The sequence below is a fragment of the Arachis hypogaea genome, chromosome 8 (assembly GCF_003086295.3).
Source record: "Arachis hypogaea cultivar Tifrunner chromosome 8, arahy.Tifrunner.gnm2.J5K5, whole genome shotgun sequence".
Classification (NCBI taxonomy): domain Eukaryota; kingdom Viridiplantae; phylum Streptophyta; class Magnoliopsida; order Fabales; family Fabaceae; genus Arachis; species Arachis hypogaea.
In genome coordinates, this window is record NC_092043.1 from 43211757 (window position 1) to 43226729 (window position 14973).

General features: G+C 31.6%; 1 protein-coding gene across 2 annotated transcripts; it reads right to left on the minus strand.

Annotated features, from left to right (window-relative positions):
* Nucleotides 1-1352: 1352 nt before the first annotated feature.
* LOC112707606 (prefoldin subunit 1) lies at nucleotides 1353-5535 on the minus strand. Of its 2 annotated transcripts, XM_025759413.3 has the most exons (7): nucleotides 5353-5535; nucleotides 4295-4353; nucleotides 4141-4194; nucleotides 2194-2299; nucleotides 2012-2018; nucleotides 1818-1902; nucleotides 1353-1706 (listed from the first exon to the last, which is right to left on the minus strand). In XM_025759413.3, exons 2-7 carry the CDS (start codon nucleotides 4316-4318, stop codon nucleotides 1596-1598), a joined length of 387 nt encoding a protein of 128 aa, XP_025615198.1. In that variant the 5' UTR covers nucleotides 4319-4353; nucleotides 5353-5535; the 3' UTR covers nucleotides 1353-1595. The 2 variants fall into 2 exon arrangements, with proteins under 2 accessions (XP_025615198.1, XP_072057450.1); XM_072201349.1 differs by lacking the exon at nucleotides 2012-2018 and having other exon boundaries at nucleotides 2190-2299; nucleotides 5353-5533.
* Nucleotides 5536-14973: the final 9438 nt, after the last annotated feature.

Consider the following 14973-nt stretch of genomic DNA (forward strand, 5'->3'; position numbering starts at 1 on the left):
TCCACAGGACATAGACGAAACACAATTTATTTTTTATTTTATTATTCTTGTTAATTTTTTATAATGATATTTTTTTAAATATTTTTTAATAAAAAAATTAAATTTGTATAGTTTATCATCAAACAAAATACATAAATACTAATTTTTGTGTCATTTTTTTTGTGCTTATTCTTAATATCTTATTTTTGTTATGTTTTGAAAACTAAACACAACCTAAGAATCTTAATTTTTTTAAAAAACATTAATTACACATACACCATTTATTTATTTTTTTTTATTGCATGCAACACTCAAACTAAGTCCTAGCATCCACACCCTCACCCATTGTACATCTTTCCAATTTAAGGACACCTACCAAAATTTAATAGAAAATGGACATTGTAAAAATAAATAGTTTATAGTTTTATCACCTCTTTCACAAAGAACACATGTCACATCACCTCAAAAATCACACTAGAAGCTCAGTTCTTGAGTCTTGACAGATATACTTCATTACTTTTCATTTGAATGATATGTCCACGCCAATGCAAAGTCTGAGTCAAGCCCACACAAGCCACTGGACTTCTTGATCTTGATTTAGAGTGCCGCATGTTTCAAACTCTAACCCCTTTCAATAAACTCAACATTTGCATATTTAAAGGTGTTGACTTTGAAGGTGCAAATAAGTTATGAGAAATTGGATTGCATGAAATGTAAAGTTAAAAGAAGGAGAATAAAAGAATGAGAGGAAGAGTACCGATGAAAATGGCAGAAAATTAAAATGGTTGTAACCCTCTTTATATTTGCATAAGATTTATTTAGTCAAAGAGAAAGCATGGAAAAAGAGAAAGCATGGAAAATCAAGAACAATGTGAATAATAGCTTAAAATTAGAAGATGAATTATAATTAAAATTCAGATTTTTTTAATTAATTATTTAATTTTCAAATTTTGAAACTTAAAAAATTAAAATTTGCAATTAAATCCATTCCCACTTCAGACGGTTATTCGGTATTCCTAATATCATCATCTCCTCTCACTTGAGCCGTTTAGATGACTGCCCTCATTCCAAAGTTCCATCTCCTCTCACTTGAGCCGTTTAGATGACTGCCCCCATTCCAAAGTTCCGACACCATCATTTTCTCTGGCCGATGCTGCAGTCCACCGCACACATCTCCGCCACCTCAAATTGTCCCCCTTGATCCTCCCTATCCCGCCAATTTCCGGTCCCCCGCTTCTCGGGGCGTCTCCTCCGGCTCCGTTGCAACCCCCGGTAAGTGATAATCACCAAACTCCTTATCAGAGTTAAGCAAGGCTTTCTCATTTCTCACACTAGGAAGGAGAGAGCAGAGACAAAATTCGAAACGTTTCGGCTTGGATAAGCACACCTTAGTCTCACAATTTTATATGAAATTGCAAACTAATCTACAAATTAAGATAACATACAACAATCCTACAAAGTCAAACTCAACATTTCAAAGAGGATAGCAAATCATTCACTAAAGTAGGCAACTCATTCCTTTGCATTCTCATGTCGTGAATTTTCTATTTGCTTGAATGCCCTAAATAAGGACTTACGGGACAATGGTTGTTAATCTCAATCATAGGAAGTTTACATCATACATTCATCGACATAATTTGACGTGCAAGACCAGGATCTTGTTGTAGCAGCTCTCTCAAATTGTTTTCAATCTCTGCTATCTGCTTCTCCAAATATTCTTTCGAGCTCTGACAAAGCAATAGACCAGTTATATTGCTGCAAATGTGAGATTTAATTTTCTGCCTTTCAAATAGGAAACCAGTGCATGAATTTCGTGCAAACAAAGGAAGGACATGTACCTGTAATGAGATAATTGAAGCTTCACTGTCCTTGAACTTGTTCTCCTGTTCATTCATTAACGCTGCCTTCGACTCTAGCACAAACCTGTAACAATATGACAGTATTATAGTATGTCGTGCATATTATAACACCCCATGAAACAAACTTATATGTACTCTTTAGACGCAAGCTCAAACAGGTATCAACAACTCACGTTCTCCCTGCGAAAAAAAAAGGAAAATTAAAGATTCATCAAATGTCTGTTGAAAACTGGGGCATCTAATAATCGCAAACTGCAACACAGTATTTCAAATTAGTATGGTTGTATCCAAGACAGTGATAAACACTGCTTTATTTAATGATAGTAACACGTTTCAACTAAGTTTTATCACACACCAATGGATTTGTAAACATTAGTATCATCAGGTAACTGCTTCAGCTCCTCCAAGGTCAAATAAGCCCGTTTCTTTTCTGCTTCTTTGGAACGCATCTGGTTTTGCACCTGCAGCCCAGAAACTAACATAAACTTCAAGTTCTCAAAAAGCCCCCTAATATACGTACAACTCACAGATGCAAAATTAAATAATCAAGGTTTTCATTTCCTTTTCCTTTTATGGCCTTCTCAACAAAAACAAAACTGCATTCTCTTTCAAAACTAAGAGTTGATATAAATGTTCTTTATATAAGATTTGACATTATGCAAAAGCATTCACATCCTACCAATAGTTCTGCTTTCAACTCAATAGCACCTCTAAATAAAAAATAAATAAAAATAAGCTTCGCATTCTTTTCAGAAATGAGTCATACAAATATTCTTTATTCTTTATATCAGATTTGTTAGCAATGCATAAGCATTCACATCCTATTAAAATTAAACTATAGTTTAGCTTTCAACTCAATTGCATGGAGTACCTAGGGTTGGTTATATGTGGGACATGGAAATCGTTCGGACGAGAATCACCCTTCTCAATACAAAAGCTTCTTCACAAGATGGCAACGGGCATCCGTGGGGGTGGGTACCCCTCCCCTGTTCCCCATCCCCGTTTACAAAAATGCCCCGTCCAGACCCCACCCTTGTCACGGGTCCCATTTAATTGTCCCCACAATGGTGGATACCCGCGGATATCCATAGGTATTGCCTTTAAATTTTTTTTTAAAAAAAAATTAACAAAACACAATCCTTCAAAAATTCAATAGTTTAACATAAGGTAACACAATCCAAAGTTTGTAACACATTTTAACATAATCCAATATAAACATTAAATATCCAACATGCAACTAATAACTTTTATATATAAGTGAAGATATTTTAGTAAATTTCCCCTTTGCAGGGATTTCGCAGGTCCCCGTTTCCATTTATTCGCGGGGCCGGGTCCTATCCCCGTGGGGATTTCGCAGATTCCCATTTAACCCACCGTCGCGGGTAATCTCAACGGGTACCCGCTTCCATGGGTCTAATAATTTTGCCATCCCACTCTATTCCAAATAAACTAAACCCTCCGAACACCAAGAATAAATCAAAAGACATGCCAAAAATTGATGGCAAAAAAAACCACGACGGGAGTTTAATGGGGACCCACAAAATCCCCATGGAAACAAAGATCCGCCGCAGCGAATAAACGGAGACCCCCATGGGGACCTGCCAAATCCCCGCAAAGGGTGAAATTACTAGAACACCCTCACTTATATATAAAAGTTATGTTATATTATTTTTTTGGAAACTATTTCTATTTCATTTTCTTTTAGTGTGTATATTGGAGATTTTATGTGTATGTGTGTATGGATATGTTAAATTTGGGTTTAGATTATGTTTTAATATGATAACTTTGGTTGAATTGTATTGCATCATATTATGGCTGTGTTAATTCTTTTTAATTTTTCAAAGACTAATCTCCATAGACTCCCCTCCCGGGAGAATTAAATTGGGACCCGTGACGGGGATGCGACGGCATGGGGCCATTTTCCTAAACGGGGACGAAGGGTGGGGGAGGGGTACCTGCCCTCATAGATACGCATTGCCATCCCTACTTTAAAAAGAAAAGCCCAACAATTATTTTTCAAAACTACTAGGATCTGATTCCATTAGTATCATGAACACATTGCCTTTATCCATGGTCTTACTAAAAGGAAATTCCTTAATGTTATCCTAACTAGTGATTAGGTTTCAATCACGTGCCGCAATTTATATTTCAAGAAAACGGGATACAAAATTCAGTTATGCAGATCTTGATAGGCTCAATTAAATTCAAATTATTCATCATCATAATAATAGAACTCCAATTCAAAATAATAATAACCAATGATGATAATAATTTGAAAAAAAGAATGCAGATTTCAACAAACCTGTTTCATTTTTCCAGTACTCTCAATCATGCGACCTTGAATTTCAAGGAATGCCTGCATTTATGGATTAAAAAAATGTTAAAATTGGAAAAATGTTACATCAAATAAAAAAAGTGTCATATATGAAATTTCAAGATTATTTAATTATACTCACAGTTCTGTTGGCTTCATCTGCCATCTCTATCAGTGAGAAAAGATAATCCTGTATTCTCCCTTTTTCAGCATAGCGAAACATAATTACATATTAGATCCATACCCTATGCACATTTCTTCAATTATAACCACTTATTTAAACCCTAGTCAAAGCATGAATTCTTCTTTTATATGGCAAATATATCACATTCTCATGGTGTTCCTACATCGATAGTATCAAAGAGCACGGTGTTCATCTGATTTGATTTTAAAACAAACTTACACAGCACAAAGTACAAATTCTTGGTACACGTAACAAATCATAAATGTTTGTTAGCTGAGTTTATGAAAGAAAACAAATTGCAACAAACATCCAAAAGCATGAGCATTTGTCATTCACTATAAATTTCAACAGTTTCATTCTCAAATCCAATTTTATATGGACCTATTGGGACTGCTTAGCTCTTATCCAACAAAAGCTAATCAACATATAATGAGAGATAAGGACACTTTTGACCATAAAAAGGCCACGTAGATTAGTATTCATTCGACATTTCAAAAACTAAAAAGTTAAGGCCTTAATCTCGGCTCTGGCCAAAAGGGATTCCTCAGAGAGATATTAGGGACAGATGCATGGATCAAACACTACCAGTGTTCTTAATTAAAAAAAAATTGATTTATTATGAGGCATTATCACATAGTTTAATCCATTTAACCAATCACACCTAGTTAGAAGAAGGAGGCTTTGTTGTTAAAAAAACAGAGAACCTCCAACAGAAAAAAACTGTTCCATACATTCTCACATGCCACAGAACTAAAACCCTAAACCTTGAAACAATAAATAAAAGCATAATCGATTCAAGGCAAAATCTTCCACAATCTGCAACAAACACTTATAAAGAACCCCGACAAGAACAACAGGAATCAAGCGAAAACCAAGTTCAAAGATCCCTAACCTTAACCAACCCATTAATTAGAATCGTGTCAACAGGAACACCCTAACAACAGAAAATAATAGAGAATATAAAGAGGAAACAATAAAACCTAGAAACGGGAAAACAGAAATGAAGAAAGGAATACCTGAAATGACGAGGGGTGCACGTACGCAGAGAGAGAGAGAGAGAGAGAGAGAGAGAGAGTAGGGAGGATGGAGGAAGAAGAGGGAGTGTCGTTGACGCTCACCGCGGCGATTCCTTCTGATGGTCAGCTGCAGTAATGTAAAAGTTTGAGAGGGAGAGAAAAGCGATGGAGAAAGAGAGATTGAGATGGGTTTAAAACTTTTATTTTTATTTTATATTTTTTGAAAATCATTTTAATTTTTGGATTAAGATCCTCCGAGAATTAATAAAATAATAAATAAAGTATATTTATGATAATTAATTTTTTTTAAATTTATGAATCAATTTAATAATAATGCATGAGAATTATATTTGGCTTATTTGCGTTAAAGGTTATTTTTATAAAATTGTTATTAAATCAGTCTTAATTTTTTTAAAAAAATTAACCGTCAGTAATATATTTGATGCAAATTGAATATTTCTGGGACAAACTTAAATTTAAGAATATTTTTAAAATTTTAAACAAAGTTTAAGGACAAAAAATATATTTTATCCTAAAATAATAAAATAAGAAGTTAATAACTTTTAAATTAAAGTACTGAATTCATATATGATGGAAATTACAAAATTTAATAATAATTAATTTCTCACTTTATTACTTTACCTATTTTTTTATTTTAGATGTCTAAATTCTTTATTTTTAGATTATCATATTTTAAAAAGAGTGATTGATTTGTTAAAATGAATTTTATTTTTAAATAGATAAAATAATTCAAAATATATTTAGTTGATCTATTTTTAAATTGTATTTTCATTATCAAAATTAAAAGTTATATTCTTACAAAACAATAAAATTATAAATACTAGCGGCTCAACAGGCATTATTATGACTGTTCAGTCGCTTTTCTATTATTGTTAAGAAATTAATTTTATTTTTTTATTTTTAAAATTTTAAATCTAATAAAATTATTTAAATATTAAAAATAAAAAATTTAAAAACAAAAATATTTTTTAAAATTATTTAACTATGTTAGAATATATAAAATTTATAAATTTAAATTAAATAAAAAATTAAAAGATTTTATTATATTATTACTATGTATAGAAAAATCAAAATAAAGATTAAAAAATATTATTTATAAATGGATTATTTATAAATGTTATTAGGTTTATTTATTTATTTTTAATAGTATTTAATTTGAATTAGAGATAAAAAATTATATTTAAAGTATTTTTTATTTTTATGTATAATTCTAATTAATAAAAAATATTTTTTTAATTTATTATTCAATTTTTGAAATTATCTTTAATTTTATTATTTTTTAAAATTGTTAATTTATATTTTTATGATTGTCTCAACACCACGTACATTATATGATTCTCCTTTTTTGTCTTTTTTTTTCTTCTATTTTCTCTTCGCTCTATGGTTGTTAATTATCACCAAGTATCATTATCACGATTTTTTATTTTATCTATCACTTTGCTTTATAACAAACTATTCTGTTAACTTTTTTGAATTGTTAAAGTTTTGTTAAAAGAATTTTTTTGTCTTTTGAATATCTAAATATATAAAAATTATAATTTTTTTCTTTATGTGCGTGTTAATTGTCTTATTTTGTTCGATTAAGAAAAAATTTAAGATAAAAAATATTCAAAATTTTTGCTATATTAGCAAAATCTGATGTCGATAATTCTAAAAAACAATATAAAAATATATTATTTTTAACTAAATAATAAAAAAATAAAAATACATCATTGTAAGTTTTTTAATTAATAATTATAAATTGAAGTCGCGGTTTAATATAGTACCTTGGACAAAAAGTAATCATTGTTATCGTATTTGACTACTACTATATAAGTTTTGTGTTTATTTTATTATGCACATTAATTAAAATGTAATTTATTATTTTATTTTGCATGTTTTCAAATAATATCATCGTATTATAAAGGTGGAATTAATTTATCATTTGAATATTATCGCTAAAAAATAGTTACTTAAAGTGAAATGATATATAAAGAGAAATAGAAAAATTTTGTAATTAGTTAGAAAATTTCATATCTCTCTCCAAACTCAATTTTGTTATTAATTTTTTTTTTTAGGTAAAAATATTTTTAACTTTCTATATAATAAGTATCATTTTAAATTATTTAATATATAAGATGTCACATCTTTTTATTTATCTTCAAAATTAAAGTTAATTTTTGTTACTTTTTTACTTTTTTTTGGTTTTCTAAATTAGCCTATATATTATCAACTTATTTCTATTATTTATGCAATAATTTTTTTCTTCTCATAGTTATTCATTAATAAATGTTAAATTATCCAAATTCAAATCTATTATCTTAAACCACTTTTTAATCATATGGTTTGAATCATTTGAACAGGAGTTCTTTAGACTCTAAAATTTTTAAAGTAAAAAAAATACAATAAAATAAATTAATCCAAAAAATAAAAGATATATAAAAACTAATAAATTAAAACTTACATGTCCCATGAGATAAAAAAAAGAAAACAATAATGAAGATTAAACTAATAAAAAAATATATATTCAAATATTTATTGAATTGTCAAATTATTTAAAAAATCAAAATTAATTAACAAAATTTGTATCTTATCCCATTTTAATGTTACATGGAGTTTGTTCACTTTATCATTAATATGTGTATATTTTTTGTGTCCTCTGTATGACAAAGATAATACTTTACATAATTAAATATCAAATTCAGTACTCTAAATAATTAATTATTTAAAAAATTAGTATACTAATATTTTAAAAAACACTTTATAGGTGTGATTTTCTTGCCTGCATTATATACCAATTAAATAATTAAGCCGATATGTCAAACAAATAATAGTGTAAAAGATAAAATTAATAAACTTTTTTGTAATATAATTTATTTATTTTAGTTTAATTTAAAAAATATTTATATACTCAAATTTTAAATACAATATTCTAAGTAATCAAGTATTTTAGAAAATAAAAAAATTATCCCATTAAAAGCAATTTAAAAAGAAAATTGTTAAAAAAATATTTATAAAATTTTTTCATCCCATCATTAATGGATAGTTAAATACAGACATGTCAAAAAATAAATAAAATGTACATATAAAATATAAAAAAATTGGTTTTTTTGTCAAATCAAATTAATGAGAGAGAAAAAGACATAACACTATTTGTCTACGTGAAAAATTGGTAACAAATTAAAAAAAACAAAAAATGGATTAAAAAAATAAATTGAGTAAGTAAATTGAAAAACAAAATTGTAACGGCAGTGGAGGAAGCCAAAGGAAAAGGATGGAGACAATTCAATTGAGAATGTTAAAGAAAGGTGAAGAAAAAGCATAAAAAGAAATACAAAAATGATAATTTCTTTTAAGAAATTACAACAAAAACTCTAATAAAATAATTAGAGTGAAGCTACAGAGTACATTGTACTCAGAACAAAATGGTACAAACTAAAACTAAGATAAAACTAAATAAAATATAATTTAAATGAATATTACAAATATAATAAAATTTACCAAAAATTATTTATTACTTGATGTATGGATTTGTTTTCCTCGGCTAATACTCTCTCGATAACTGGCACATCTTTTGACAAGGTGTTGCTGCCTCTGTTCTTCACTCATAATTTGTTTTCGTTGCCTGGCATAGTCTTGCTAAGTTCGTCGACCACTTCCACATTACATTGGTATGTTATCAACTGTAATTAATCCAAGAAACATATAAAAATAGTTTTACACTTTTATTTAATGAGAAAAAGTAAATTACAGTAGATTTTACATTATATTTAAGCGAAGTGAGAAGAATGCTGGAGAAGATGGAGGAGAAATGAAGAAATTTTTTTCTATTATCGAGTAACAAGTAAAGTGAGAGAGATTAAGAGGAGAAATTAGTATCCTATTAGTTATTATAGATAAAGATGAAAATTAAATAGTGGGAATTTTATAACTGAATGTAGTAACAGGATCTGAGAGAAATTAATGGGAGAAGTTATATTAACATAAAAATGAATGGAAATGAAGTAGTGGGAATTTTGTAACGAAAAGTAAGTTATTAAGAAGGATAAAAATGAAAAAAAAATTGGACACCAAAATGAATTTTTTCATTATATATTGTTATAGATAGAAACTCTAGGAAGCTAGTAATTTTTAGTAATTTTAGTCATTATTTGACCAGTATAAATCTTAAATTATTTTTAATAAATAAATTTTATTAATTTATGAATGTAAATTTTAAAAAATATAAATGCAAATTGTATTGATTTATGTGTATAAATTTTTGATAAATATAGGTATAAATTATATATTTTTTGTGTATAAATACTTATAAATATGAGTATAAATTATTACTGACTAAATACTAACCTAAATATTATTTATTGATTATATAGCATTGCTATTATAAATATATATTTAATTCATAAGTTATTTCATCGACTAAAAATAATATTGTGAATGGATTAGATTGCAAGAATATCAATTAAACAAAGAAATATCGTTTTACTTAAAAAAAATTGCTATTGGATAAACGTTGATATTTATATACAATGATATTTTTATTTGGATAAATCAATTAAAATTGAAAGAGAAAAGATAACAAATAAATGATAGTAATAACCAACCTTAAAATTATGAAATGAATGAATAATAGTTAATGTTCAATAAAAATATTTTTTTTCAGTGTATCGTCTGGATTAACTTATTCTGCTAGAATTTTTGGCATAATAAAGTATTTATATTATATAGATCAACGTTTATTCTAAGTTTTCACCTAATGTTATGCCATTGTCAAGATACATTGTTACGCTCACTGTTTTTTTAGGATATGGAGGGTCACAGCGGGATCTCACATGGTGGGAGGCATGAAAGTGATGAGGAGAGGGATGATCTTATACAATTGGAGGAGGAGGACATAAGGAATGGGATTGACAACTGCATCAATAGTCTTGTTGAAAAGCTGTTTGCGAACAAATCTTTTTCGACATGAACTATGCAGCGTGTACTTTGAGCTATTTGAGGGAGGCCGGAAGGTTTTCGAATCATGGAGGTTGGCCACAATCAATTCCAATTTTTCTTTGACAGGGAATGGGATATTATGAAAATTGAGAAGGGTTCTCCTTTGCTCTTCATGGACTATGCGTTGCATGTTCGCCGTTGGAGGACGGAGGTGTGTATGGAGGAGTAGCTGATCTCTAATATCCCAATTAGACTCGTTTAAAACTTTGGAGGTGGCTAGGAAGATTGGGGGAAGGATCGGTAAGGTAATGGAGGTAGGATTGTCTGACGTTAAAGGGATAGAAACTCGGATTATTAAAGCAAGAATAGATACGGAGGGAAGCCGAGAAGTTAAAGACTCACTAAGGGTTACAGGGCTGGACAAATTCAAAATTGATGTATGAAAGGCTAGGGACGGTGTGCACATTTGTGCAAAAATAGGACATGATTATAAATCATGTATTGCCTTCATGGAAGACTCAAAGGAGAACAAAATGGAGGAGGACCTATCATGTACGGATACTAACACACACCACTTGGAGCACACAAATTTTAAAATCTCATAAGATATGAGACACGCATACATATAAAATATGAAGTATATTTTAGATAAATCGTAATTATATTTTGATATTTTATTGATATTAAAATATAAATTACTGACACGTGAGGATATTTAAGTGTGTCTAAATGTGTATAAATTTTTTTTTTTTATTTTTTATTAAGACACGGTTGGATGCAGCAGACACTCGTGTCGGACGGATGTTAGTGTCGTGTCCAAAATGTGTTCGATAAGCAGACACGGTAACTCAGCGAAGTGCCGTACTTAATAGAGGAGGACAAAATAGGAGAGTGGATTCGAGCAAACCGAATTGGGATGCGGGTGAAGACTAAGGAGAACAATGTACATCAAAAAGAGAAAGCATTTAAATTCAGCCAGCCTCTTCGTAAGAAAAAGCCACTGTCAAATTGTCTAATAGAGCGTTTTTCGAATTTGAATGTTAACAACAAGCTCCGAAGGAATAAGGAAGAAAGGGGAATATGGAGAAGAGAAAGGCAGCATGATGGGAAAGAAAATGAAGGTGACATAGAGACCAGCATAGTTACATGTGCAGATCATATACAGTAGGGGCCACAAAGTTTCTACCAACTTGCTACTAATAGCGAAAGTATTTTGTAGAGAACCAAAATGACAGCAATGTTACTTCTGTTTGCAAAGGAAAATTCAAGAGGTCGAAATAGAGGGCAAGAGAAAGTCAGGTAGAAACGGAGGTGGTGTGTGGTGTAAAAAGAAGGGCTGAAGAGGATATGGAGATAGAGTTAGATCTAAAGAATGTTGCTACTAAAAGTAACAAGGATCAAGAGATGGTGGAGGGTGCTAGCCATTCAATGGCACCCACTGCACCATAAGAGTCCTGATGTGGAACTGTCAGGGTTTGAGGAGACCAGTGACAGTCCACAACCTAAAAGAAATGTGTCAATCCCACTCCTCCAAGATGATTTTTCTCTGTGAAACAAAAATCGGTCTCGAATTGTGAAACATAAACTCAAAACATGTGGATATCAAAGTTTTACTATGGTAGACCCGAATGAAAGCTCAAGAGAAATGTCTCTAGCTTGGAAAGACTTTGTAGAGGTACAAATTCTGTTTCAAAATTTCTTTTCCATAATTGTTACAATAAAAGATGAGATTAAGAATGTGATATGGGAGCTGGTGGGTGTTTACTTGAGTACAAATGAGCAAAATCGAGTCCTCCAATATGATGAACTCTCTGTCCGACTTCAGTAGTTCAAAGGAAAGGTAATCATCTTGGGGGATTTCAATGCTATTAAGTGTAATGAGGAAAAGGAGGGGAAACTTTTGAGGTCTGTAGCTTTCAAGAAAAAATTTAATGAATTTATTGATGGAAATAAGCTAGTTGATTTGGGCATGATAGAACAACGTTACACATGGTCTGATAGGAGGATGAAGGATGATTTTATTAAGGAAAGGCTAGATTGTTTTATGGGTGGAATGGAGTGGAGGGAGCAGTTTGAAGCTGTCGTGGTTAGAAGATTGTCTGAGAATGGTTTGGATCATGCTCTGCTTTTGCTTGATTCAGATCCTCTTAGATGGACTACTAAAAAAAGGTTTAAATTCCAGGAGAAGTGGTGTGTGGTAGAAGACATAAGGGGGTTGATCATGGAGGTGTAGAGCATGGAAGTGCAAGGCTCTCTTATGTTTTCTCTAGCCCAAAAACTGAAGGCGTGTAGGCATCGAATAGTGCAATGGCAACAGAATATCAAACCTAACTCGAAAAAAGCAATTGATGAGCTAAGCTTGCAGTTAGATCAGATGCGAACAACAAGAGTGTTTGGAGATGAGGAGATAGGGGAATCGGAGAAAAGGTTAGAAGATGAATTGCTAAAAGAAGAGAGTTTTTGGAAGAAAAAATCTAGATGTAAGTGGTTAAAAGAGGGAGACAACAACACAATTTTTCTACCAAAAATTTCAAGCTAGAAACCCAAAAAACAAAATCTAGGGACTAGTTGAAAACAATGGTGCCAATGAGCCTTAGCTCACACGGCATTCCGCCCCCTCCCTATCTCGAAGGTCTCGGGCTCAACTCTTACCAAGATTGGGGGTTGTCCAATCCATTTGAGATACCTATGATTGGGGACCAAAAAAAGAAAACAATGGTAAAGTTGCCTCGGACCCACAAAGCATAGCATTGGTGGCTGAAAATAATTTTCAACCAAGCCATTGGTTACAACTTTCATGAATCGTAGACATGTCTCAGACATGGCTTCTGGCTTTTTTCGTGCATCCTAACAACAAACTTACCATTTTAGTTTGAAAATGTTGTTCTGGAAATCAATGGCACAAGCTCATGGTTCACAATGTGGATTTTGTACACCTGGTCTTGCTGAAAATTTATGCCGATGCACTGGCTACCGACCACTAGTTGATGCATTTCGTGTCTTTGTCAAACCTAATGATATGTTATATAATGTGAAGTGTTGTGATAGGTCAAGCATGCTTGCATCTTCATTCTTCATGTTCTTATATCTCTTTATGTTTCAGACCCATGACCTCATGAAGTACTCTTTTATCAATTGAAAATTTACTCTGTAAAACATCAGAAAATAAGTCACAAGAAAATTTTTTTGTTGAATATTAATTCTATATTGAGTTTTTGGGATCGTTATTTTACGGTTTAAAAGAGAAGTTTTCTATCATGCAAATCTTTCCTAAATATATTGCATGTACCTTTTAGCAACTCATTATATTGCTTTTATTATGTTTGGTTTATTTCTTATCTTTAGGCAAATTATGTCTTCTAGTTATTAGTAGAATGCTTGATTACATGTTTAACATAATGTATACTCAGCTGATAATCTATCAATGCTTGTTTCTGGCCAAAGATGTATCAGCTGATAATAAAATTGCCGTAGAATATGTAACCTATGTGGATCAAGTATATAACTTACTGAATAATATCTAACTTTTGACTAGGGTCTAGCTATACAACAAATATCTCCTTTAAAATCTCACTTCAAATCGATATGAAACCACTTCTATGTACTTTCCCCTACAGAAATGGGCTACAAAAAATACTTGGCCATTTAAAATTTTTTGACGATTCATTCTTCAAAAACCTGAGAAGTTTTGACTTTCTGGTTTTCTTTTTGTTAATTTTGTTTGCAATGTTTGGACATGTCATTTTGGCACTCACCGAGGATGAGTCTGTTGGTCATGAACTAGTTGTTGCAGCATATATCTTTGGGAACGACCTTGATCCCAGGTCTGTGTTGGGCCAACCGTGGGGAGCTCTCGACAATCGGGGAGACTTCGAGGAGGAATCAAGCGAGAGAAAGATGAGAAGACACCGCATTCAACTCAAAACCTTAAGGTGTCAAGTTAACGGGTCTCTCATCTTATAAACTCCTCACTCTTCCAACTCTCCTCTAGCTCTTCCACCACCACGAGTATTCGTCCATCACACCGCCGCAAAACACCGCGGGACACGCCGCCCGGACCACCTTTGCCGGAAAGACTTTCGATACTTCACCTTGAATACCCCTTAAAACCACCAGACCGATTAACCATCGGCTCTGATACCACTTTGTTGGGCCAACCGTGGAGAGCTCTCAACTTCGGGAAGAAATCAAACGAGAGAACATAAGATGAGAAGACACCACATCTAACTCAAAACCTTAAGGTGTCAAGTTAATGGGTCTCTCATCTTATAAACTCCTCACTGCTTTCTTGGATGTGGGACTAACTCCAACACTCCTCACACTTGCAACACTAACAGTCTGCAACTAAATTTCTTCTGATGTACCATTGTCTCTGTCATTCGTAGAGTCAAAGTAGCATGAATTGTTATCTAATATTTGTTGGCAGTAAGATGTGGGTGGAGAACGACCATTACACTAGGGAACAACAGGCCTTGTGACATTGCACCTGGGACTAAGAGGTCATTGACAACTTAAGTTTCCATAATAATTTGTCATATTTTTCAATGTCCAAGGATTAAATTTGTTTCAAGCGTAATGACATGCGAATTGCTTGTCCAAACAAGGTAATCAACTTGGTGGTGGCAATACTGTCTGCAAAAGAAAGGTGACAAACAAAGGTGGTGGCTGCCTACGACCTTTGCA

Coding starts and splice junctions, on each gene's coding strand:
- LOC112707606 (XM_025759413.3), bottom strand. CDS start 4,318: ATGGCAGATGAAGCCAACAGAACT. Junction 4,195..4,294: donor CAGATGAAGCCAACAGAACT/GTGAGTATAATT, acceptor CCATAAATGCAG/GCATTCCTTGAAATTCAAGG. Junction 1,707..1,817: donor CTTCAATTATCTCATTACAG/GTACATGTCCTT, acceptor TTGCTTTGTCAG/AGCTCGAAAGAATATTTGGA.